We start from the raw sequence: 26,073 nt of genomic DNA, 5'->3' as shown, positions 1-26,073 counted from the left end.
AAGGGGATCAAGAGTAGAGGAGCGTCCACAGGGACCTGAGCAAAGGGCAGGGTTATGGTCCCCCGCAAGAGCCCAATGAATGAGCTGATGGATGCTTCAGAGGTGTGAAATATCAGCTTCTCTGTCTCCAGAAAATAGGAGAGACTGTCTTCTTTTTAACCTTTGTAATCCCCCTCTATTCTCTGTGACATTCATTCAGCTGCCAAGAGCGTTTGGCAAGGTTTGGGCCAGCGAGCACACTTCCAGTGACCGCTAACCTTGGTATGTCCTGACACTTATGATGAGTGTCTGCAGGACACAGAAGGCAGGCAGCCTGCTATGTCAGGCTTTCATTATGGACTGCAGAGGCTAGGGACAGCCAGTTTAATAAAACAAATCATCCTTGAAGGTAAAGCAACTGAGAAGAGGAGGAGGAAGACAGGAGGGGGATGTCTTTGCCACTCAATCCTCTGAGAGAGAGGGAGAGAGAGAGAGAACAGCAGCAGCAAAACATCCATTCACCCACCCACCCTCCTGCTTGTGTGTGGTGCCCAGCTGTGGACTCAGCAGATGTGAACCCTTTTCTTCCATTCTCCCGAAGTCCACCAGCAACTGGCTCATGCTGATCAATAAGCAAGAGCAAGTAATTGTGATGGAATGGATAGATGCTTGTGGCCATCTCCCCCCAGAGTGACCAGTGTATTCAAATACCTCATCACCAGTCTTTTTTTTTTTTTTTTAAATGTCAAGGCGAGACCATTTGGGGTGAGGCTCCTCAGCCGGGATGCCTTTTTATCAGAGCAAAGTTTCCACTCTCCCTCCTGAAGAACTCCCGGCCAAACAGCTCCCACAATAGACTCCCAGTTCTGCCAAAGACTTTGGAAGCCTTTTGTTTTTCCCCTGTGGCATGTCCAAAGGCCTGGCCTCCCCCGCCCCCGCCCCCAGCGGCCTGCATTGTCTTGCATTCCAGTGGCTTGATTGACTGTCGCACCTGATGCTGAGGAGACTCGAGGGTTCATTGTGGAGATTGTTGGGTTCTATTAAAAGAAACCGAGATAAGGGATTACTTGTCACTAGGGGCTTTTCTGCAGATGTTTATTAGTGATTGGAAAGCCATTAGGTGTGAGGAGGTGCACAAACATGGGTGACATCACCTTCCTAAACCTGAACCCCGAGGCCCCCCGAATGTCAGGGAGATGTTGTTCTACGCTGGTAAGTGAAGGTGGAGAAAGGTTCTGAGCAGAGGGCCGAGGCTCCTGTTTTCGTGGGTGAGATCTCCACCTGTGGGTGGAACCCCTCGACTCTCTCAGAATAGCAGCTGCTACCCCACACTCCTTCTGGAGCCAACAACAGATGAGCTGCGCCGGTGTCAGCGGGTCCCCAAGAAGCCTTCGCCCCACACAGCCTTCTGTGTGCCCACTGCCCAGAGCAGGCAGTACATTAGCAAGCTGCTTCACTGTGCACAAAGAGGACACCAGTCCCAATAGCCAGAACAGCAGCCAGTAACTCTCTTCACCCATTTCTGTTTCTATTTACATTAAAGTTCCTGGCTCCTTGGAGATGGTTTTCCTCAGTTATAGATACATAGCTTGACAGGAAGTCATTGCCTTATGGGAGACAAGCTGCCTTTATTGAAGCAGCCTGGGGAGGTGGCATATGCCTGTAACCCCAGCACTCAGGGAGGCAGAGGCAGGCTGATCTCTGTGAGTTCGGGGCCAGCCTGATCTACAAAATGAGTCTAGGACAGCCAGAGCTACACAAAGAAACCCTCTTTTGAAAAACAAACAAACAAAAAGCATTGAGGCCTGGCTTGGGGTATAGGTCTGTCAATACAGCACCCAGGAAGGTAGAGGCAGGTGGATTACTAATTCAAGGTCATCTTCATGAGACCTTGCCTAAAAAAGAAAAAAAGAAAGGAAAAAAGCAAAAGAGACCCTACCTCAAATAGAAAGAAAGAAAGAGGAAGAAAGGAAGAAAAAAGGCAAAAAGAGAAGAAAAAACCCCAAAATAAGTAATAAATAAAAGTAAATAAGTAGTGGGAACAAATCCAGCCCATGTTAGCAGAAAGGCATCTTAGTTCGTGTTCATCTTTATCTCACAATTTCACCATCTCAGGGGATCTCGTAGGTTTTTTTTTTTAAATTGAATTTTTTTTAAACTATAAAATGGTGATTTCTGAGATCCATGCTGCTCAAAAATATATCTTTCAGCAAATCTGTTTCCTTCTTTTTGTTTTTGGTAGTGGGACTGAGCGTCAAAGCCAGAGCCGCATCAGGCCAGGGAAATAACTGTACCACTGAGCTGCACCCACCCTATGCTCCCTCCCCTCAAAGCCCCGAGGGAGAACATCAGTAGACTACAAAGCACTGTGGGGTGCAGCAGACAGGAAAGGGCTCCTCATTAAGGACAACAGTGTTTGTGGGACGGTTATAAAAGGCCCCACAGAACACGAAGGTGACACAGAATGAAGACCTAGGCTCCCCAGCCGGAGACATCTTAGGGTGCAGACACTGAAACCAGTTGCGAGGAGGTGAAAAGCCAGACACAGTGCAAAAGCTGTCACAGGGCAGCTGGCAACAAAGACCCCAAGAAATGAATGTTCAAAATGGGACAAGCCCCCCCTAAGCTAAGGCTACGGCCTCTGAGAAAGTGGGCAGAGACTTGGCCCAATCCCTGATGTCCCTCTGTCCTCAGTCAAGTCCTAAACTCCCCTTCTCCCTTCATGGCCTGTGCCGGTATAGGGTTATCTAGACAGTTCTGCTCTTGACAGTTTCCACAAGGCCTTCTCCCTGCCCCTGGATGTGTGTGTGTGTGTGTGTGTGTGTGTGTGTGTGTGTGTGTGTGTGTTGGGGATGTTCTTGGAGTGGGTGGGGCTTCTGGTTCTGGCTTGCTCACTTTTTCTAGAGTTCATCCCCCCCCATCTCTCAGAGGTCACTGTTTCCTGCAGCTTTGGGCTTGTTCAAGGAGCACAGGGTTTCATGGAGGTTCTGTTGCCAGCAGCCAGCAGCCTGTTGTGAGAGCATACTGCTTGCACACTCATCTTTGCTGGTGTAGCTTCTGGCTGCAGACCCATGCCCCAGCCACGTGTCCTCTCTCAGTAAGGCCCTCGTGCCATGACTTGTCATTGGGTGGGAACACGATGCTCTGTCCAGGAAATCCACATGCACGCAGGTGCTTCCGGGGGACTGTGTGCGCTCTCGGCAGGCTGGTGGCTGCCCAGCCAGGAAGAGGAGGGTCCTTGGTGTTCTTCCAGTCATCTCTGTCCTCACAGGCCAACGTAAATGCTTTGGGAACCAATTACTCAGTACCCTCCTTTGTTTCAGAGACACAGTCTCCGCGTAGCCCCGGCTGGCCTGGAGCTCACAGAGATCCAAGATGCTGCGATTAAAGATGTGGGCTATTATGCCAGGCTCCTTCCCTTTTCTAGAGTTCATTTCGGGGCCTTTCACTTTTTTGTTCTGGGAAGTTACAATATTTTCCAAAGGAACGATTGGCTTGCTATTGGACACTGTTTTAGCTCTCTGTGTCACCTACCACCCGTGTGTGTGCATACACATGCAAGCACACATGTCTGTGCCTGTGCACCTGCTGGGAAAAGGCAGAGAGGAAGGTGTTGAACTCACAGGACAATAATCTCCCTGGTGTTCCAGTAGTCGACACTTCTGAACTGCAGTAAAGAAGGTCTTCACGCTACATCTGTGAAGATGTGTGTCTTCACATACACTACCGTGTGCTTATGTCCTCAGACATCTGAGTTTAACGGAAAAAGAAGATCTCACTAGTGCATTCTGGGAAAATCATGACTTTGTATAATTAGTTTTTGAATCCATCGTGCTGATGTGGACACAGATAGGCCATACTTGACCGTGAGTTACTTCTAAGGAATACTAAGTATTCTTCTCACACTGTTCAGCCAACAAGTAAGAGAATGCAGACAGACAGACAGCTCACATACACTAACTGCTGTGGAAGCAAGGAGGGCTTGACCATAGAAATTCTGAAAAGATCACTTGGGGAATGATAATCTTGGAGTAGAATGACCTTGAGTGACTTCTTTTGCTCCCTCCGTGCCTCTGCTTTCTCGATGCATAATTGAGATAATAACACCGTACACAGAGGTCGCAAGGGTGGAAAGGCATTCGGGGTATAATGTAACATGGTGCCCGAGACAGCAAATACTCTGTGTTAGTTTTTACAACAATGATCAGCTACACAAACTACTGTCTAAGGAGCAGTTCTAATGCCCAAGCAAAAGGTAGCGATTCAGGATTCAGTTTAAGTTTGATATCTCCGGACTTTGTGTTGTCTTATCCCTCTATAGTACTGATTGTTTTACTAAATAACTGGGCATTTAAGACAACCGTTCTCCAGTACATATAGGAAACAGATCTTAGAAATTCTTCATTGAAGTTAGGGACTTCGTTTATATAGAAGCCCAACATGTGTTATTCTGCTCTGAGAACACATTGGGTTTTTTTTTTTTCCATACTGAAAGTCAAAAAGAGAAAGGAATCAAATTCTGAAAAAGGAGTTGGCAAGTTCCTTCGAGAATGGGTCTGCTTACCCACCTGAGGATGTGGATCTCCTTTACTGTGGTGTTCGCAGTGAACCCCTGGTGTCGGTGGGTCCCCAGTCTCCTCCGCGCAAGTCTCTTCTGAGCCCCGCGGGGTGGCTGCCTCAATCGGTGCAGCTGTATCGACAGCTCTGCAGAAGAGAATAGAGGCCGGCCATTTTTAGAAAATGCAGGTGCCGCGCAAAGCCCCCTTCTGAGCGCGGGGCCTTAGCTCGGGTTCCTTTGAAGAACTGCAGACTGGAAACTGAAAACTTTCCTAATGCCATTGTCTCCTCGTATCAGCAGGTTCCAGAGAGATTCCTGGAAGTTGCGCAGATCACATTACGGGAGTTTTTCAATGCCATCATTGCAGGCAAAGACGTGGATCCCTCGTGGAAGAAGGCCATCTACAAGGTCATCTGCAAGCTGGATAGCGAAGTCCCCGAGATTTTCAAATCCCCGAACTGCCTACAGGACCTCCTTCACGAGTAGACTGCAACTCTTTTGAATGTATGAGTAGAGGAGGTCTCCCTGGATGTCCACCTTCCCTGTGTCTAGATTTTGAGTTCTTCTACATGTGTGGGGGAGGCATGTTATGTCATGATGTTGGCTGGTGGTTCCTGCTCATCCTCTCTGGGTTCCCTTTATTTTCCCCCATTACAAGGAGATGGGTATTTTCCTTCTTTGCCTTTAGTTTACTTTTGCCCAAGGCCCTTAATATTTGGAGACTTAAGGCGGGGTTGGTTTTCAGGAAGAGGGAATGTCAGCCTGTGTAAAGTCTACATGAGCCAAGGATGCGCTGCTCACTTGAAAGTAAATGGTGTAAATGGCGGTCAGCAGAGCGGACCCTTGACTGCGGCACCCACAGACTGTGACTTGCATACCCTGTGCTGTGTCTCTGGTTTCTAGGGGTAAGAAGCTCCGAAAAGCCCAAGGAAAGCACTTCACACACTAGAATACTGTGTTTGGTTCGAGCCCGAGAGATAAGTGACTTTTTCTTAAACCAGTGCCGGCGGCAGCTGGCCAGCTTGCACTGCACAAGCGTCCTCAGAGGACAGATTTTTAGGAAGATTGCCACCAAGCCTTTCATAAGAGAAATGGCAAACACCCCCAGACTAACTTCTGTACAACACCGACTCTCTGGAGGTGAGACAGGGAGTCCATGCAGGTCAGCCTGCCGTCTCTGCGCTCTTAGAACAGGCCCTTGGTGAGACGTGAGCTCAGAGGTGTTGCCCCAGAGAGAACCCAGTGCTTTGTCGTCATTTCCTATTTATTTTGCTTCAGATATTAAAAGGCATGTACTTTTCAAATGTAGCCTTTGCTCCACTTTTCTTTATATGCTTAGCATTGCTGTTGCTGTTTGACCCTTTTTCTTCTCCTGAAACACTAATTTCTGGATACCTTTCTACAGTTAGGAATTAAGAGATCCACTGACCATGAAACCCTTGCCTACTCTTAGGACACACTGACAGCTGCTAGCAGACCCGACCTTCACTTCCTGTGAGGACAGCGCCCAGCAATGGCTCATTGCTTCTGGGTATGCCAGGGTGGCAGTCCCTCTCTTCTCTTTGGCTACAAAATCTTAAAGAGGCTGCTGGTGTCTCTTCAGAAGCTCATATTGACCAAAGTGTGAGAAGACTGTACAGGTTAGTTTGGGGCTACCCCAGAACACACAATTTCAGCACACTGAGAAAGCTAGCTGCTATTCACCCATTCTCAAAAGGCTCTCCCCACAATCCCCAGTTTTTTGATGATCTACCATGTCCTATACTTGCATTTAAAATGCTGAATATCACTCTCAATTGTTTTCTTAGCTGGATTTTTATGGTGCATCATTCTCCCTAATAGTGTGCTCTAGGCCCCTACTTCCCCTTAGATAATTTGATATACACACTGTAAAAGTGACACAGTAACAGGTCTGGCATTTAAAGCATAAAGAACAGAAATGCAATTTTTCCTCAATGTTTTTTTAAAAAATTAAAACAACAACAACAACAGCATTTGACTTTGGAGGATGCAGGTCAGCCCTTGTGACTGTCTAGCTAGCTGGATCACTGCAATTCAACATCATTTATAAATTCTGCTGATGGGCAGGGATGTATGAACACAGTTATTGTCAGCACAAAGCTTTAGAACCTGCTGACTTTAAGCTAAATAGTGCAGCCCTGAGAGGTCCCGGCATCTTCCGGGAGACCAGAAGGCCCTGGTGACACAGACAGAGCGTGGACTAGCATGGTCATTGCTGTTCATTCCCTACAATGGCATTTCCCGGTGCTCACGCACCCATGCACATATAATTACATACATGCATATAGAATTGTTAGAATATATTTGTTATTTTTCTGGCTACCTTTAAAACAAAAAACCCAGGTAACCAATCATAGCACCAAAATAAAATACTCAGAATCAAACAGCAGAGTCAGGAGCCCAAAGTATTGTACAGTATGGAAGTCTTTGCTTTGCTTCGGACCCAGGGCATTGTGGTTCCTGCAAGGGTCCAGCAGGGTCCTAGCTGTGCTGAGTCACATGCCAGTCAGAACTCCTCAGCGTTGGCCTTGGCAAGGCCAGAGGCGAAGCTGCAGTGTGGATACCTGGGTAGACAGATTGCTAGATATCTTCGCAGTCTGGGGCAAATGAATATTGATCCTAGGTTTATTTGGATTTTTAAAATATTGTTTTCCCTCTGCCTTTCTAATTTCAATAGATAAATTTTGCAAAAAAAAAAAAAATTATGTTTCCTACTGAATGTCAGTGCCCTTAGCTACTAGAATCTCCTGTCAGTGTTCAGCAGTGCTGGAGATGATGCCACCCTGTCAGGGCGAGGGCGGACTGGGCTCTGTGCTGGAAGCAGGGCTCCGTGGCTTTGCACTGAGGTGTTGCTCCCTGAACAGCCACCTGACCCATGTGTCTCCCAGGACAACGCTGAAACGGCAGCGCTGTCTCTCCACACTCCCGTCAAGCAGCTGGTTTTTTGACAGAACAGAAACAACCAGGAAAGTAAATAAAATAAAATTACAATCTTTCAAACCTTAGTTCAGCTCTCACCCAGTAAAGAAGCGCTTTGTGCACAGGAGAAAGTTCGCTTTTCACAGGGGGAGCGTGGGGACCGGCTCTAAATTCTGTGTTGCAATTCCACATTGCCACTCCTTTCTTGCTAACCCTTTATTACTTTTGCGTGTACACTCAAGGTGATAGTCTGTGCCTAGATCTAAAATGCACCAGCGCAGGATTTTTAAAAATCCTTCAAAATACCAGTTCTTTCCCCACAAGTTCAACTGTTCTTGTGCCTTCTGTGGCTTTCTGTTTCATCTCTTTTTACTTTTATTTCCAACTACAGCTGCAATAAACACTAATTTTTTTTTCTGGCTGTTTGACATGATGTTGATAGCTATGCATATTTTGCGTCTTTTTAAAGCAAAGCAGGAGAATAATGTTTTTGAAGAAGAGAAATTTTTAGAACAGTTTGATACACCGCAAATTATTTTTTTTCCTCAATTGTTTGAGCAGCATTCGAGTTTTGGAGATTCTTGTAGAAGCCAATTTTTTTGTAACTGTGGTGTAACTCTTGTGTTTTAATTCGCCTAATGAGAAGCACTATAGAAGCAATATTTCATACCACGTGCAATGTGTGTGCAGAGGCGTGGATACGAACACACAGGCACACACATGTAAAAATATACATATGTATGTGTGTGAAGTGGAACGCTTACCTTTTCTAGACTTAAGAATTTATTTTAGGCATTCGTTACGTTTTGTGAAAAGAATGTTCTGTTTGCAGCAACACAACATTTACTTCTTACTGTCTCTGGCTGTTCAATGGAGATGTTTTGCATTAAATGGTAAAAAAAAATATGTGGACGATGTTAGGATCTAGTAATTATTTCAGTAAATGTTCACCCCCATATTCCTGAAGTTTGCTTTGTGCCTCTGAGTATTACTTAACTGAAGTGTTTCATGTTTGAAGAATCCTTGTTACCGTGCTAGGAATATGGGTAAATATCATTTTTTAAAAAATTTTAAACCATCAAAACAAAAACACTAAAGCAAAGGGGAACTTTTATAAGGAAATGTAAATATTTAGCCTCATGGCTGTTGTTACGTTAAGACATGAGATCTTAATAAGTAGCTACAGTCTCACAGCAGCTGTTGACTTTATTAGGGACACTACAGTGACTGTACAGGAAGTTGAAAGCATTCTCAAGAGTCCTGCTCTCTACTTGCACAAGATGACAGTCTCTCTATCGGATGTCCAGGGCGAGGGCGTGTCTGTAAATCTATATTTCTTTTCTGTGTACATGAAAACAGTAAGTAATCACCCACACCCCCAAGCACATGCAGGTTGATATCGCCTACCTAGCTAAGGAGTTTGGGGTGGGGGGAGTCAAGCATAGACTGCTCCCCAAAAGCAACCTAATCAAAGCAGGACTGGTTCACAGATACTCCCCAAAGCAGCAGTGTGTGTCAGGACGTGAACGGTCTCTCTGCTGTGTGTATTATAGAGTATTCATTAGTGCGAGCAGCACGACCGTTTCCTCCTGGTGTAAACTCCGCGCCTGCGGATTACAGCATCGTCTTTAGAGGCTCCCCTTGGAAAACATAACGGTTGGCATGCGTCAGTCGCTCGCAGTGGTACATGCAAGGAAGCTCCGCCTTGCCTCGGTAGATCCGTTGGTTTTCAACCATCTAAAACCCTGAAGCGGAAATGCTCGTCCTCAGAGCCGGGTTCCAAACTGGTGTTTAACCTCCGCATCCTTCTGAGTGATTCTCCTAAGACTCTGTGGAAGCGTGTGCGCTTTGCGTCTTCTCTACTGAGCCCTCTCCCCAGTCAGGCACCCTAAGGTGCACACACGTGAAAGGCAGGCAAATGACTGGCCCGCCTTTGTGAAAATGGAGTCACTGGATTACAAAAAATAACCAATTCTTCTGCATAGGAGGGAAGAAAGCATTTTAAAGTTGTGTATTGCCACTTCAAATTCAGACTTAGGGAAAATGATGTATGTGGAGTTGGTCTCAGCTCTCTAGAAGAATCAAAGGTCACAGCTTCCCCCAACATTGTCCCAGCCATTTCTCATATGTACATAGTATAAACCGTGACAAACACTGCCTTTATATTATTTAGCAATATGTTGTAAATAGCATTATGAAGCTCTTTTTTGTAATAAAGACCCTTTGATTTGAATATAGTACAAATAACTGAACTGATAAAGTCAATTTTTGATTTTTTTTTAGCTAGAAGCAATTTCAATTGTGCATTTTTGTTATTGTCTATTGTTCTGAAGACTGCATAATTTATTGGTTTAATTTATCCTAATTTATTTGATGAAGGTGTACAATTTTGTATTACCAAGGATGTACTGTAATATTAATTGATAGGATAAAAACAGTGAGACTCCCTGTCCATATTCAAAAGAAAACAAAAAGGTGCCGTAGATAATTGATCTTAAAGGAAAAAGTAAAACAATTTAGTCTGGCAGCTACTAAATTTTAAAACAAGGAAAAACTAAAGGACAACGCTGCCTGGGGCGGGGAGGGTTTCCGGTGTGTGTTTGAAGCTTTTCTATACTCTCCGAACTTTGACCGTTTGCTTTGTCCCACTAACGGGTGCAGTAGTTCACTGCCTTGTGTGCCTTCCATCTTCTCCTGAACTGAATGTATGTGCAGTATATATGCAAGCTTGTGCAAAATAAAATATACATGACAAGCTCATGTCATTTGTGCTTTTTTCTGAAAATGCGTGACATTTCATTTTGGACCTGTGAGGCTTCAGGCTGGTATGGCTAACATCACGTATGTAGCTTTCCATCCAATGTTGCCCTTACTCATATAACCCAACATTTCTCCAGGCAAGGCCTGGAGATCTTCCTTCTTTCAGGAGGCTTGCTATAATGGCGTGATTTCTTTGTAGCAGCTCTCTGATTGGTTGACCTTCAGCTTGAGGGAAGAGAAATGTAGATGCCTCCTGGGTAAGCCAGATGTAGAAACACGTCTATAATCTCAGCATTCACACAGTAAGACGGGGAAGGATGAAGACAGGAGACAGTGGAAGCTTGCAAACCAGCTAGTCCAAGAGTATGAAGACCACTTAGCCTGGGGTAGAGAGACCAGCTAGCCTGGGGTAGATTAGCTAGCCTAGGGTAGATAGACCAGCTAGCCTGGGGTAGACAGACAAGCTAGCCTGGGGTAGATATATCAGCTAGCCTGGGGTAGAGAGACCAGCTAGCCTGGGGTAGATTAGCTAGCCTGGGGTAGACAGACAAGCTAGCCTGGGGTAGATATATCAGCTAGCCTGGGGTGGATAGACAAGCTAGTCTTGGGGCACACAGAGGCAAACAAGATCCAATCTCAAACAAGGTTAAAAAAAAACAGACAAAAAAAAAAAGAACCTACACCTCTGAGTGTATGCATAATCACACTCACACTCATGAAAACACACTCAAGTCTTATAGTGTATAGAAACCCTTTAAGCTGCCAATTCTTCTGTCAACTAGAAAGAGAAAAGATGATCTTCATGTTCACGTAATAACAAGTTACTCAACCATGGGTCTTATGTTCCCATGTTAGACTCAGAAATACAAAAGTGAACAACTTCAATATCTTCCCAAAAGGTCCCTTTAGATATTACTGGCAGCCTGTTTCCTACTGCTCTGCGTAGTGTGGAGCTTTAGAAAACGGTCTTTATTTCTTTTGTTTTGCTTTCTAAGAATAGTAGTATATACTTGTTTGGCTTAGACCTGCTTAGAATGAATGCTCCACGAAGTTTCAGGTGCCAGAAAGCTGGTCCTCAGTGTGGCAATAAGAAGAGGAAGAGTCTCTAAGAGATGGGACGCAGAACAAGGCAGCAGGTCACGGGACTAAGGGTGGGGAGCCTACATCACAGCAGCAGTGCTTTCAGGACCCTGGCACACTCCCCCTCAAGAACAGGTTGGCTCTAAAGGGGCCCTGACTGTCTGCCTGTCCTGCCTCACTAGGAAGGGCATTGTGTTCCCACCATTTACAGTTAAAGCTTTGCTGGAGTAACTGGTGGATGGAACTACACAATTTGGTCAAAAGTGTGAACTAAATAAATCACTTTTTATCTTAAAATGTCTTGCCTCTAGTATGTTGCCATAACTACTGAGAGTTGCTAGATCTTTGTATCACAGATAAGAAGGACGGGCCTGAGACAGACTGTGCTGTCCGCCCATTCACTGAAGCTGTTCTCCCATGCCTCTTGCTACAGCAGGCTGACTCCAGCCCTCTGATCTCCTTTACTCTCACTTCAGTGGTGAGAACTTCATGTGTTGGGGCAAGCGTACAGGCTCCCTGGAGTCTATGTGACATTGAAACTTTATCAGATAAGAGCAGTGGTTTCTACTTTGGGTTCTTGCTTTCTTGGCAGCTTCAATTCCAGGTTTCCTAGCTAGAGTGGGCAAAGGGGACAAGCTGTCATCCCTCTATGCCAAAATATTTATTCCCAAAATAGACTAAGAGGAATCCCCATTTCCCATGGACACTTCTTAGAAAGGAGAAAGCACCCGTAACATAATGACTTTCCATACCCATGCACAGAGCAGACTGAATAATCCACAGTTTCCCAAGTAAGTTATGTCTTTGTGCTCTAGGAGGGTTGATTAAAACTCTGCTTCCGGGGCTGGCTAGAAGGCTCAGCAGTTGAAAGCACTAGCTGCTCTTGCAGAGGACCTGACTTCAGTTCCCAGTACCCATACTGGATGTCTCACAGCTCCGTAATTCCAACTCAAAGAACTTCACTGCCCCCTTCTGGTCTCTGAAGGTACTCCAAACACATGGTGCACACACACACATACAGGCACCCACACATAATTAAAGACAAGAAACATAAATCCTTTGGTGACTAAATTATCTGCTGGTGTTATTCTAAATTCAAGCAGAGCACTGTTCCCAACCCTGAGATAAACCCTTCTGACCCAACCCTGGCTGCACCCAGTTCTTGAGGGAACCAGTACTTACTTCCTACCGGAACACACATGCCTCATAAGCTAATAAAAAATATAGTCTTATCCATCTTACCTGTTGAAGTAATCAACAGCTTACAAGTCTTCCGTGAAAATGTGTCCACCCCACACACGACTGAGTGTGCCTGCCACTGCTGCTCAATGTAGCCCTAAACTCACTTAAAACATCAGGAGACTTTGTTTGTAATTATTTCTCTGTAGCTTGATCTCAGGTGTAAGCTCTACAGGTGACAATGACACACAATGATGTCAAAAAGTTGGACACACCTTCAAGCTAGCAACTAAATTCCACATTTATTTGTAGAAAAATTACCAACCCGTATCTGAGGGGAAACAGACACCCAGAATCAGAGTCACAGGAATGTATCAAACCACACAAGCCTGTGTTTATGTGTGGAAAATGATTTTATGTAGCTACAGAAAATCACATTCATATGTGTGAGTGGAAGCAGCAGAAAGACCGAGGAGGAGAAACAGAAAGGGGAAAGAAGGCAGGGAGATGCAGCCAAGGTCCGTCTTGTTCTTGAGATAAGTTTTCTTCATGAAGACCAGCCCTGTGCATGATGAATACAGACAATAAAAATGGGTGAGTTAAAGTCTTTGATAATCTAAAGAAAATATTTGCCATATATTAGGGTCTACAGAGATTTTGTTTCTTTGAGATGGGGGGGGTCTCCCTAGGGAAGTATCCCAAGTTGGCTTTGAACTCACGATCCTCCTAGCTCCACCTCCCCAGTGCCTGGGAAGCAAGGTGGTGCTGTGAACAATCACACGCGGAATCAGAAGATGCACGGGAACCCTGCATTAAAAACAAACAAAAAAACAGTAAATAGTCTTAGAAAAAAGGCTGGTAACTACGAAAATTATGAACAATGCAAAACTGAAAACTTCATTTCAACTTGATGAAAGTCTTGGTTACATTCACTCAGTCGCAACCAACCGGGAGAGCTGGGTGAATCTTCAAGTGTAGACAGGGCTGTGGAGTCCTATGCAGTCAGCATGCTGGCTTCTGCCAAAGCAGAGAAAAGATAGTGGTTTTGTTTTTGTCTTTCATGAGAAACTTAGGTCAAAGAGAACGCAAGGCAAGAGCAAACTCCACATGTGAGCGATCCATCTCCATAAGGAAGCATCTTCCCGGCAGCGAGTGGCAGACGCTGGGGAAGCAGACAGTCAAGGGATCAAGGACTTTGTGCTCGTCCTGTCGTCAGTCTACTTCCTGGGCAGTGTGTGATGCTCTCGAGTGAAATCTTGCTGACTTGAGTTAGGTCTAAAGTCTCCTGACTGAACAGGGATAGTGAGAGACACTTCCCACCACTTGAGGCTGAGCCTCTGGGTGGCATCGCCATGGGCTGCCCTTGTGCTCTGCCAGCCTGTGCCTCCGCTGGAACTACCTTTCTGTCCCCAGTCATGGGCTCCTAATTCATGTGTTCAACCTTTCAGGAGGAGACCCTTTCTCCACTAGGAGCAAATATGAAGCACCACAGAAGTGATGTGTGTGTGTGTGAGTATATGTGAGGAAGTATGTGGTGGGTTCACACACGTATGTGCCGAGGTCAAAGGAGGAAGGGCATCAGGTCCCGCTCTCTCACTCTGCACTTCATTCCCTTGAGTCGGGGTCTCCCACTGACCCTGAGGCAAGGCTGGGGCCATGCAGGCCCTGCAGTCCTGTCTCTGCCGGCAACACCCCTGCGGCTGCAGGCAGGTGGTGCTGCATGCACTGCCTCACAGGCATTTCAGCGGTGCTGGCCCGGGAGCTCATGTGGCCACGCTTGTGCAGCTAACACTCCCAAGCCATCCCGCCAGCCCCAGCATCGGAGAGCATCTCAGTCTGCAGAGGTGGCTCCCCAGAACTCTACAGCAGTGTGCCATTCCTTCTGGGGCTCCCAGCTCAAAACCTTTAACAAAGCCACATCGTTTTCATACTCAAGAAATGCTCTCAGTAAAGGACGTTCTCTGTGTGAAAATGTGTGCACAAGGGCCTACAAGAGGGCGTAGAGGGTAAAGGTGCCCCAAGCAGAAGGACCCAAGTTCTGTCTCAAACCCATATGGTGGACAGAAAGAACCAACACCATTGGCCTGCACATGAACAGCCTGGCACACATAAACACACACAGTAACAAATTAATGACGAATGATAAATTTTAGTGTGCACGTGAAATCACACAAACTAGGTTGTGTGAAACTATCTTTTAAAGCAGGATTCGTCTCCTAAGAAATGACGGCCAACGTAACTAATAATTAAAAAAAAAAAAGAAAAAAAGAAATGACAGCCCAGCACTAACTGGGCTGCATAAGAGTTCTCTCATGATGGGTGTGAAAATTAAGCTACACAGTCGTGTGTGGATTCTATCAAACCTTCCAAAACGAGATTACATCACAGAAGCAGCTCCAGCCTGGCGTGGAACTCGTGCAAGCCAGTCAGTGCTCATGCTATCCAAGTCAGCAGCTTTTGTCCTCTTGCCAAGTCATGCTAAGTTGTGAGTAAGAACTACATCCCACAGCACCCCAACTCCCAGGAGACTCAGGGACCCGTGGCCTTGTCCCCAGGGAGCTGGTTCCTGAGCTCAGCACTGTAGCTGTGTCCCCCCCTCAATGTGGGTCAGGCCTGGAGTAGGGCAGTTTAGAGAGGTGCCCTCCCTGGCAGAGGGGAGGGCATTGTTTGCAAAGCCCCCTGCAGGGGCTGCTGATGTGGTGACAGGGTTCAGGAGACCTTTGGCAGCTGCCCTGGAAAAAATGCCTGCGTCTCTGCAAATACACCCTCGGGTGTAGAAAGATTGGGTTTTGTCCTGTGTTTGTGCAAACAGCACCCAGTGCCTTACTGGGGCTGGAGAGTGCTTAGTGAGTAAGCCCCAGGTCCACGAGCTGCAGCGACACATGTCAAGTGGCCATGTTGTGACTTTTGACTGACAGGGAAACAGTTCCCCAAAACCAGTGTTCCTATTTCCAATTAGTCACAACTGGAAAGTCTTTAGTAGCCGTGAAAAAGAAAAGTTCCCTCATCTCCCTTCACGGCTCAGCAAGTGACACAGTAATTGCACCGAGCCCGAAGCTGACTTTGTGAGGAGCGGTATCCAAGCCCAGAGCGCCCACGAGGAGCGTTGGGGCCAGCAGTTACGTGCTCTCTTCCCTCCACTCAGGGTCCAGCGATCCACACCGGCACCGCAGCGGCACAGGTGAGGTGTCCTGCTGGGGTGGGTGACTCCTAAGCAAAGCAAGAAAAGTTAGCTCAGTGTTGTAGTGCTTGGGAGGCCCCAGGTTTGGTCCCTGGGAACACACCACACACACACACACACACACACACACACACAAGAAACTTTATTAGATCCAAGGGCCGTAGAAGAAATGATCAAAGTTATCCAAGAAACAAAACAAATTCCAAATAACTCGTATTACATCTTGTTCATATAGGCACAGATAGTTAATTCTCTCTCTATCTCTCTCTTTTTCAGGTTTTTCGAGACCAGGTTTCTCTGTGTAGCCTTGGCTGTCCTGGACCCACTCTGTAGACCAGGCTGGCCTTAAACTCACAGAGATCTGCCTGCCTCTGCCTCCTGAGTGCTGGGATGACAGGTGTGGGCCACCGTGCCCTGCTGTCAATTCTCCTATAAGGCTCATGTTCATGAACATAAAGAGGAAAAAAAGCAAAGCCACTCCAACGAGTGTAAAACAGACAACACGCCACAAGGGAGGCCCGCCTTGCTCCCAGGTAAGGACGCAGGAGGAAATGGCAGCAGAACCACGTGTCCTGTGGAGCCGCGGGCTCACTGAAATGCCACCACCTCCTCATCTCACAAAACTGACCTTGTGCCCTGTGACACATCAGTTTGCCACACTGCCCAACTCCGAGGCCACCTCTCCCTCCTGTCTTCTTGGACAGTGAAGGCTTTGGACACAGCCAGGTTCACCTAGAACAAATGCCAGCCTTTCCTTCACTTAGTAGACAAGGAAGGAGAAAGACCCCTGAGACTGGGGTCCGTGCGACAGCAGAGCGCGTACACAAACCCCTGGTTCCAGGCTCGGAGCCACATGAACCTGGGCACGGTGCACATGTATCACACTCACACATGGATGCAGGGTAGGCCAATCGGGGGACAAGGCCAGCCTGGGCCATTTGAGAGCCGGTATCAACCATAGCGAAAAATCTGGAAGAGTGTGTCGGCTAGAGATAAATTGCCCGTTCCCTTCCAAAGCAACCCTGGCACTTTCGTTTTACCAAATGGTGGCTTCCAACTACACGATTCCTTTATATCCTCCAAAGACAGAGAGCCGCCTGGCTGTGGAGAGGTCTGACAAGCAGCACTGTCTCCAGGAAACATGGCTGCTCACCAGGGTTCCCGCCACGGGGACTACACCGCGGCGGAAGGAGCATACGGAGTATTCGCTTTATTTTATTTTGTCTTTGAGGTAGAGCCTCGCTTGCTCCAGGCTGGCCTCCAACCTGCTAAACAGCTGGGGCTGACTGTGAACTCTGGTTGCCTTTCCTGCTCCCAATGTGTATCACCACACCTGGTGTGAGTGTATGCGTGCGTGCGTGCATGTGTGCATGTGTTCGCGCGCGCGCGCGCGTGTGTGTGTGTGTGTGTGTGTGTGTGTGTGTGTGTGTGTGTGTGTTCAGGCTTTTGAACCCTCCATGAAGCTCCTGGTCAGGGCACACAGGCAAGGGACACAGAATTAGTATGCTCCTGTCCTCCCACAGAGTGTGTGCAGAAACAGAAGGGGCCATCACACATGTGCACACACATGCACTCACATGCACACACATGTACACAAACATAACACATATCTACACATTCATAAACACATACACACATACACATACTTATATACATATGTGCACATATATACTTACATGCACACACATACACATTGCTGCTTTTAGGTTTTCGGTTTGGCCCATAGAATAATGGGTTTCAACCACAGGTAAGAGTGTGAGGGACATTTACTCAGAACAGACCAGAATTCAAGGGTGAGTGGTCAGAAAAGAAACCAGTTTACAAAATAGGTGGCACAGTCTGGGGCGGAGCTCAGTAGTTGAACACTTACGAGACACTGGGTTCTGTCCTCAGAACAGAAAAATACACACTCACACACACACACACACACACACACACACATATGTAGGTGTAAGATGACATATAAACTTTCCTGCTCCTTTGGGCAGATGGCCAAACAGGAGAACAGGTGATGGTGAGGTAGACTGTGCTGTTAGAACCCACAAAGAGCTGATTGCTTCCCAGTGTGAGGCTCTGCTTCCCCGTGTGAGGCTCCGCTTCCCCGTGTGAGGCTCCGTGCCCCAGCGAGAGAGGAGAGCAGATCATGACTGGAAGACAGGAAGCCTGACCACCCACGCCCCCACCTCCCCTGACCTCTCACCCGGAAGCCTCAGGAAAGGGGAAATCGATGTGCCCCAAAGAGCGGGAGCCGGGGGCTGGGCTGGAATTTGACCCACTCAGAGTGTGTGCTGAGCCAGAGACAGGTCCATTCAGTGAGCTCATCCTTATCTTGAGAAGCGACTGGGGAGCCGGAACTAACGCAACGCTGCGTTTTAGTCACTGAAAACGGACCAGCCTGCTTTGTCCCCACCAAGCGTGCGCGCACCCGGCCTCAGGAGGAACGCCTCCGAACTCCGAAGACGGGTTCTAAAACATCAGATTGGCAGTTAGATGCTTGGGGAGAGCCAAACTCTCTCCCCAAATATCTTCCATTCCCCTCTCTGTGGCTCTGTAGCCTCTACCCCCTCCCCACCTTCCGCAAATATTGACTGAGTTCAAGGGCAGTGTCTAAGGTCTAACTTCAGAGTCAGCACACGGTGAAATACTTAAGATGGTGCAATCCCAGCTAATGAAGAACACACTGAACCCAAGGCCAGTCACAGGCAATTCCTGCCCCCTGACCCAGTTGATATTTGTTTTATCAAGTCAGGGCTATTCTTGTCATCATTGTTAATCTTCCTCTCACCAGATCTGTGTTGGCCGAGGGCATGCACTTGAGGTATGTTAGAAGAATGGAGGCCTGTGTTGTGGGAAAGAATTTTTGCTAAGTCCATCAGCCTACAGCTTCCTCAGCCCTGTTCATCTGATCTTAACTCACTAAGCAAAACCGAAAGGTCTGGAAAGTGTGGTGAGCTGGTTCCAGGAAGCAGATTTGGGGGCTGAGAGCACAAGGCAGCAGTCTTGTCTGTTGACCAGGGGTCCTCTTGCTCTTGGGAACACCTGGGCCCACCCAAGGGTAGGGTCTTGATGGAACATATTTGCCTGAAGAAGTCCATGGCTGTGTGGCTCTTTCAGCTCATGGAGACTCATTCTTGGCCTTCATGTGACACGGTTGTTGACTGCAGGATTCTGGGGAGACCTAAGATCTCTGATAGCTTGAGCTGAGAGTCAGAATGAGTGGCCTGTTGACCAGTGCATGGACTTTGTAGTAAACAGCCCTGGATCAAACTCCCACCTCCTTGGATCTCACTATCTTTGTGTGGAAATAATCGTAGCAATGTTCTTCTTGCAAGATTGTTAGGGGGATTAAACATGGCATTGTATCTGAAAGCATTCGGCACACTGCCTGCTGCTTCAAATGGGATTAATACCATTTAACCTCCTTCCTTCCGCTCAGCCACTCCAGCTGCTGGCGTATCCCCTTTCTCCGCTGCATACATTTGACATAGTGGAAGCAAGCCAGTCACCCTGGAGGGGGGTGTCCTCCCCATAAGGATGAACCAAGGGAGGCCTCAGCAGCGCTCAACCCAGCCGTGTGCACCCTGACACAGGAAAGAGTATAAACCTACAAATCAATTTTCCAGAGAAAGAGAGAGAGAGAGAGAGAGAGAGAGAGAGAGGAAGAAGAAGCTAAAACAGGAGAAAGATAAGAGAAGGGCAAAAAATAAAATAAAATCAAGTTATTATCATGTAGAGACCTTGTTTGGTGAGGATTTTTTTTATTTGATAATCATAGCAACCATCATATGCTTCTTTTGAATATAAATTTATAGCCAAGTTATCCAAAAGAGCAACAGATCTGAATAGACTAACAAAGGAGACAAGATATTCCTTTAGACTTAAAGCCGGGCTGTACGGTCTTCTGAGAGTTAGAGCCCCGACATCACTTGGTGAACTCTGATGGATTTCAGCCACGGTCCCTTTGGGCATCATGGCGATGGCTGGGACACACTAAGCTGCATCCTCTTCTTGAACATGGTCATCAAGCAAAGGTGGCTCCATATACCTCCCTCCCTGGCCTCAGACAAAGTGACCCTGCACAGTGTTGTATTACTTATTTTTCTGTGGCCATGACAAAATATCACCACAAAGCAACTGAGAAAAGAAAGGGTTTGTTTGTCCTTATGGTTCCAGAGGAGTAAGAGTCCATCACCATCACAGTGGGGAAATGGTGAGCATGGCAGCTGGAGCAGCAGGAAGCAGAGAGAGAGTGTGTGTACTGAAAATGGTGTGAAACCTCAAAGCCCATGCCAATAACATACTTCCTCCAGCAAGACCACACCCCCTAAGCCCACCCAAACAACCCCATCAGTAAGAGACCAAGAGTTCAAATGCCCGAGGAAGACATTTCTCCCTCAAACTATCACAAGTGTAGATTGTCAAAGTCAGTGTTCAAAGATGCTGATGGTGGTGGGTACCCCACACCCGATGCTGGAATCCCTGATGTGCTCCAACTGGGGAAGACAAGTATAAACAGTGCAACACTGAGAACGTATATGTTTGACTTTGGAAAACTGACATGTCGCCTGGTAAGAAATGACATATTCATGTTTTCTGAATCTGGCTTCCATTCTTCCACTTTGGTGCTCTCCAGTACCACCACAGTGAGAACACGGGAGGAAAGGAGAAAGGACCCTACAACATGCTCAGTAAATATTCAGATATTTAATGTATCATTTTCCTATGTGCTAGCAATGAACAACTAGAATACACAAGGGAAATGAAATCAGACTCAGACATTAGAATAGTAGGACTGAAGATCTAAAACCCCTTCGTCAAGATACAGGAAGCTTTTTGCAAACATGGGTAAGATTGACGGCAAGATTAAGCACTGTATGTTACGTTCTTTCCATGAGCCAGGAGTTGTTTAAGACTTTAACATAAATGATTTGTTTGGTTCCCTCACATATGTCACAAGTGGATAAAATTATACTTTCATTTTCTTTTTAAAAAAGGAAACGAGGCCACATCAAGGCAAGGTAACTTTGTGAATGGAAGACCCAAAATGATAAGTATATTTATTTTCTCTAATTTATTCAGTTGCATTACCTTGAAAATTAATGCAATAAATTTGCTGTATAAATTAGTGCAACCTCAATCAAGTTTCAGAGAATGGTTCATAGAACTCTGCAAACCACTTTAAAGTTTACCAAGAAGAGAAAGAGGCTTTCATGGAAAGGCAAAGCAATGTTGGAGGGGCACATCAGTTAATGAACTATTAGAATTAAACCACTGCAATTTATTGAAGCGGTTGCCAATAAAGTTCAGAACGGTTGTCCATTGCTCAAAATCTTATGACAGAGGCTGGCACACAGAGGACGCTTGATAAATGTACATTTTGATATTTTTCCCTACGGTTTACTCATAAAATCTACAAAAAAGAATAATTATTAATATAAAGACTGAGAAAAAAATTTGGAAGCAGATTTGAAAACCCAGGAAAGGCACAGATGAACACAGAAACTTAACCAGTGCTAAAGGCCACTTCCAGGTTGGGAAAGAAGATGAACCACTTAGCAAAGAACACTGGATAACGCTGCAAATGGGATGAAGGTGGCTGAGCTTAGTGGTACATGCCATTAGTCTCAGTGCTTCGAAACCTCAGACAGAAGGGCTGAGTCTGTGGTTAGCCCAAGCTACACAGTGGGACCCTCAAAGAACAAAAACAAAAATAAAAACTCAAAGTTAGGTTTCCACTGCATAACATAGATAAAAATAAGTTCTTATAAAGGGTTGAACTACACACACCCCTGGAAAACTGATTTAATAAGTATCTGGAAAACACTCTAAACGTGACAAACTCCAGACGCCATAACCAGTAGTAAAGTGACAGATCATTGCTGCCTTGGTTACTTTCTTCATGGGTGTGGCAAAAACACTTGAAGGAAAGAGGGGTTTACTTAGGCTCCCGGTGTGAGGGTACAGTCCATCATGATGGGGAGAGGGTGGCCGTTCAGGTGACTCCAGCTGTGGCTGTGGGCATGTGAGGCGGCAGGTCTCATGGCAACCGTGGTCCAGAAGCGGAGAGGTGAACAGCAGTGCCCCTGACTTCCGGCGTTCACCCAGTTCAGATGCAGCCTCGGGGGATCATGCCACGGATCTTCCTTCCTCGGTTCAGCCTCTCTAGAAAAGTCTTCACAGACGCTCCGGGAAGCGTGTCTCCCACGTGCTGCTAGGCCCAGTCAGGTTGAAGATGAAGGTGTGTGTGTCATCGCAATTACATAGTTAAATCTTTTTAACAGAAGACATGACGGTGTGGGTCAGAGAGGACAAGCAGGAGGAAAACACACTTCATGTGCAGAGAGATTATTGGTCTCCCATACAGCCCTCAGGGAGTCAAGCAAAGTAGAACCACGTGATGGTTAAATGGCCAAGGGTATGAATGGTCAAAGCACCAGAAAGGAAATAAAGTGACTGAAACACATGGGAAAATACCCTTCCCTTCACTGATAATCAGAAAAGCAACAATTGCAGAACAATGTCAGTTAGGGCCTGTGAGGTTAGAGAAGCGGGAAATCTTTTTATCCAGATTTGACAAGGGCATGGAGAAATGGTTACTGTGGCCAGATTGTAGACACTTCTCCTTTTCTTAATGGGGCAAATCGGCAGTGTCACATTTTTAGACACAGTGTAACTCTATGCCTGGTAAATGGAAACATCAAAAAAAATGCACAAAGTATTCAAGAAGCATTAAAGCATTGTTTTCAAATGCAAACAAGGCCCCTCAACAGAGGAGTGACCAAATACATTGTTTTACTTCTTTGTTTGGGATCAGAGCACGGTATTGACAGTGAACCAGGTCCTTATAATAATGAAGAAAGATCACTAAAGCAAATTATTAACTGAAAAAAATCTCTGGGAGCAGACTCACGCAGTAATACATTTTGCTGGTCCCTGAATTCATTCTTCCCTGTGTTGACAGTCGTGAATCTGGGCACTTTCTTCTTAGTAGTAGTAGGATAACAGCATGCCTCGAGATCAGTGCTGCTGAGTCTGATTCAGCAGTCACCATATGCCCCCGTTCTGTTTATTCATATAACAGACGAAATTATTGGGTTCTTACCTGATGCCTTCTTCTGCACTCATGTTGTAATAGCAGAGGAGATGTGGAGGCTGAAGAGAGGAACTCCATCCTTTCCCTGTAGGAGTAGCATGGTCTGTCTTTTCTGGAATTTGGCTTAGTCACTCATTTCAAAGGATTTTCTATACCATCAGAGCCATACAGGCCATCAGCAGTGTCCCTGAGAAGAACAGGATGTGGAGTTTCATGCCTACAGAAGAGTTGTACCATGTAGAGCATCCCAGCCATGACAGGATGGAGATGAAGAGACGAGCCACCCGGGTGCTTAGGTGGGCCGAGTGAGCAGGAAGCAGACTGAGCACCTGGGGTGAAAGGTGTGTGAAGAGCCTGACCTAACATCCTCCTACATCATTAACAGGAACCCCTATGAACAGAAACCATGACTAGAGACCCAGAGCTTATCCTGTCTTCATAATTCCATAAGCCCTGCTTCCCAATCAGTCCTGAAGAGGAGAGAGTCCCTCTGTCACCCTTTTGACAGGGACTACCTATCTGGTTTCATAGCAACCAGAATATATTGGAATGTCTGTACAAGAGACAGGCAGATCAGAAAGACGGAGAGGGTACTGGATTACTGGCAGATCGGCAGAACCATCACGATTGTGTGCATTTGCCTGTTTAACATACATGTACCTGGCTTATTTCAGGTGCCCAGTGTGCAACTGAGTCCAGAAGGAATCAGGATCAGAACCAAACTTCACTCCTAGTCTAAAGAGTGTAAATCCACTCCATGGGGCTCCATGGTGTGCTCTTATCTGCTCCCTGTGGGCTGATACCTGGAGCCACAAGGCAAGTGTGGCTTACCTCACCCAGAATGCAGGGTAGCGCATCCCAGAGATCTGCAAGGCGCTGTTCTGTCTGAGCTGTGTGCACTGTCCTCAGCAAGATCCTGCGTAAATTTCTGTCTGGGAATTCGTCATGCAGCTTCTCAAACAGCAGCTGAACACTGTCTGAGGTGATTCACCTCACCCCGGGACACAGTCTCTGCGGTCCCCACCACAGTGAAGCTGCAGGACACTCTTGTCATCTGCTCCTTCAATCAGCATCTGCTCTGATCTTGGGAACAGCAATGAGGGAAACAGCCATGCTTCTTACCCTCATGAAGGCTCAACTCTTGTGGGAAAAAAAAGATAAATCATAAAAATTAATGAATTGCACATTCCAAAGCATCTGTCATTGGGAACAAAGTTGAGACTCAGGAAGGAAAGACCAGAGGGAATCAGGAGACCCCGAGCAGACAGGACCAGGCAAGCGTCCCTGGGAAAGTGACCAACGCTGAGTTCTAAAGAATGAGCCACTGCCCTGTGGCCAGAAAGGAGGGAAACAGATCTAGGCTGATACGCAACAGTCCTGAATCTGATGAAAGTTCAGCAGCTTGAGGGACTGAAAGAGAATTCTGCAGCTGTGAAACTAAAGGTAGGGGCATTCTGGGAGAGCTTGGGGTGGTTAGGAGGGAGAACAGTGGGCTGTTTGTTTCAGCCGACAGATAAAAGTGAGTTACACTCCAGGATAGGAGATCTACAACCCCACATCTGCAATGCGCTTTACCCCAGATGATGACATCTTTTCCCTAAAATGACTTTTGTCGACATCTACACATTCGATGGCCCATGCTGAGAGTCCACAAGTCTCTGTCTTTTTCTCTCTTGACCCCATGACTCATCGGCACTCCTGGCTTTTAAGTCACCTTCCTTCTTCATCACACCAATACGCCCTTTTCTCCATGTTGCCTTTGTTGCCATCCACTCCTCTCTCACATCTACAGTGGCAGCAAATACGGTGTACCCGGCTTCCTACCTCTTCTTCTCCCACCTCAGTGTGGCTTCATGCTCCTGAACAGTGTCCAGAGCAATTTTTCTAAGATAATAATCTAAACCATCAATCCATTTAGTCACAGTCTAGTCTTTTATCATTGCTCCAGAATGAAGTCCACAGGCTTTAGGAAAGCTCTAGCATCCCTAATGATCTGTTGTCAGCTGCTCTGCTCCTAGGAGCTATTCCTTCTGGCCTCGGGGACACCCTCCATGTGCTGCTAGAAGTAATTGCTCTTTCTGGATCACATCTCTGAACATGGTATTGCCCAGGTAAGGCCATTCTGAGGTTCCCTTTCACTGCAACATTACAGTGAAGGCTCTCACACATTTGACAGGGCCCCACCATCCCTCTAGCCTCATCTCCCATGCCTGTCTCCTCTGTGTAGCATTTATGCAGCACTGAGGTGTTTGTGACTGTATACATAACCCCTGCTCTTGGGTGTCTTTCTTTCCCTGTTTACTGCTATGCCTCCTGGTGACTTTTTAGAACACTCTGTGTGCATGGACTGGAAGGACCCGGAGCATGAAACCAACCCAACCTCAGAGCAAAGTTTGCAAAGGAAGCGATGACTCAAATGTTTACAATCTCTGTGCACATTTTGAAACCATCAGTTTTAATGTGGTCCAACAGAAGAAAAAGAGGAGGAGGAAGAAGAAGAGGAAAAGGAAGAAGAGGAGGAGGAAGAAGAAGTGTGCAGTAAAGAAGTGGAAACCAGAAGTTATAAAGTAGACAAGTCGGAAGCCATGTATCTGGCTTAGAATTGTGTTGGGTTAAGTTAGTATAGGAAGTTGAGGGTTCTAAGATGCTGTCTTGAGAAAGGAAAACAAAAGATACTCACACACAGGCTCTGCAGAGTGAGTAAGAAGCTGGGAGATGGTGTTGAAACAGTAATACAATTATGTCATCTTTATTATTATAAAAAAAAGAATCAGAAACTTCAGGAGAATAAGAAAGAAAAGAAATCAGAGACGCTAAGAGAAGAAATGACATACTAAATTGTAATGAGGCTTTACAGAATTGATAAGTTATAAGGAAACCAATAAGTTACAAGTTTTAGAAGAACATTTGCCTAGCAAACCCTTTACCCAGAGAAAGCTGGGGTAGGAATTCTTATGGAGGAGACAGTGACAGGAAAGCTTAAAGCACTGGTTCTCAACCTGTGGGTCGAGACCCCTTTGGGGCTGAGTGACCCTTTCACAGGGTTGCCTATCAGATATCCTGCATGTCAGATATTTACAACTCGTAACAGTAGCAAAATTACAGTTACAAAGTAGCAACGAAAATAATTTTATGATTGGGGGTCACCACAGCATGAAGAGCTGGGTTAAAGGATCACAGCACTGGGAAGGTTGAGATCCTCTGGTTTGAAGAATCATGGTAGCCAGGTAAGGTAGTACACACTTAGAATCCAAGAACTCAGGAGGCTATGGCAGAGGGCTGTGGGTCTGAGGGTGCTTGGCC

General features: G+C 46.3%; 1 protein-coding gene and 1 long non-coding RNA gene across 6 annotated transcripts in view; one reads left to right on the top strand and one right to left on the bottom strand.

Annotated features, from left to right (window-relative positions):
- The window catches only part of Prox1 (prospero homeobox 1), a 50,974-nt gene extending 40,737 nt beyond the window's left edge, over nt 1-10,237 (top strand). For 3 of the 5 annotated variants that reach the window (XM_060364910.1, XM_060364909.1, XM_060364911.1), the window contains exon 5: nt 4,835-10,237. In XM_060364910.1, coding sequence (XP_060220893.1) covers nt 4,835-5,023 — 189 coding nt within the window. In that variant the 3' untranslated portion in view covers nt 5,024-10,237. The remainder of the gene's footprint in view (nt 1-4,834) is intronic. The other 2 variants (XM_060364912.1, XM_060364913.1) reach the window with 2 other exon arrangements.
- Nucleotides 10,238-12,779: 2,542 nt separating this feature from the next.
- Nucleotides 12,780-18,124, bottom strand: LOC132646425 (uncharacterized). Its single transcript, XR_009584688.1, has 2 exons — nt 17,878-18,124; nt 12,780-13,513 (listed from the first exon to the last, which is right to left on the bottom strand). It is a non-coding gene; the product is annotated as an uncharacterized LOC132646425 (long non-coding RNA).
- Nucleotides 18,125-26,073: the final 7,949 nt, after the last annotated feature.

Source organism: Meriones unguiculatus, chromosome 11 (genome assembly GCF_030254825.1).
Source record: "Meriones unguiculatus strain TT.TT164.6M chromosome 11, Bangor_MerUng_6.1, whole genome shotgun sequence".
Classification (NCBI taxonomy): domain Eukaryota; kingdom Metazoa; phylum Chordata; class Mammalia; order Rodentia; family Muridae; genus Meriones; species Meriones unguiculatus.
Note: the sequence above shows the minus strand (reverse complement) of the source record. Positions and strands in the feature narration are given on the sequence as shown.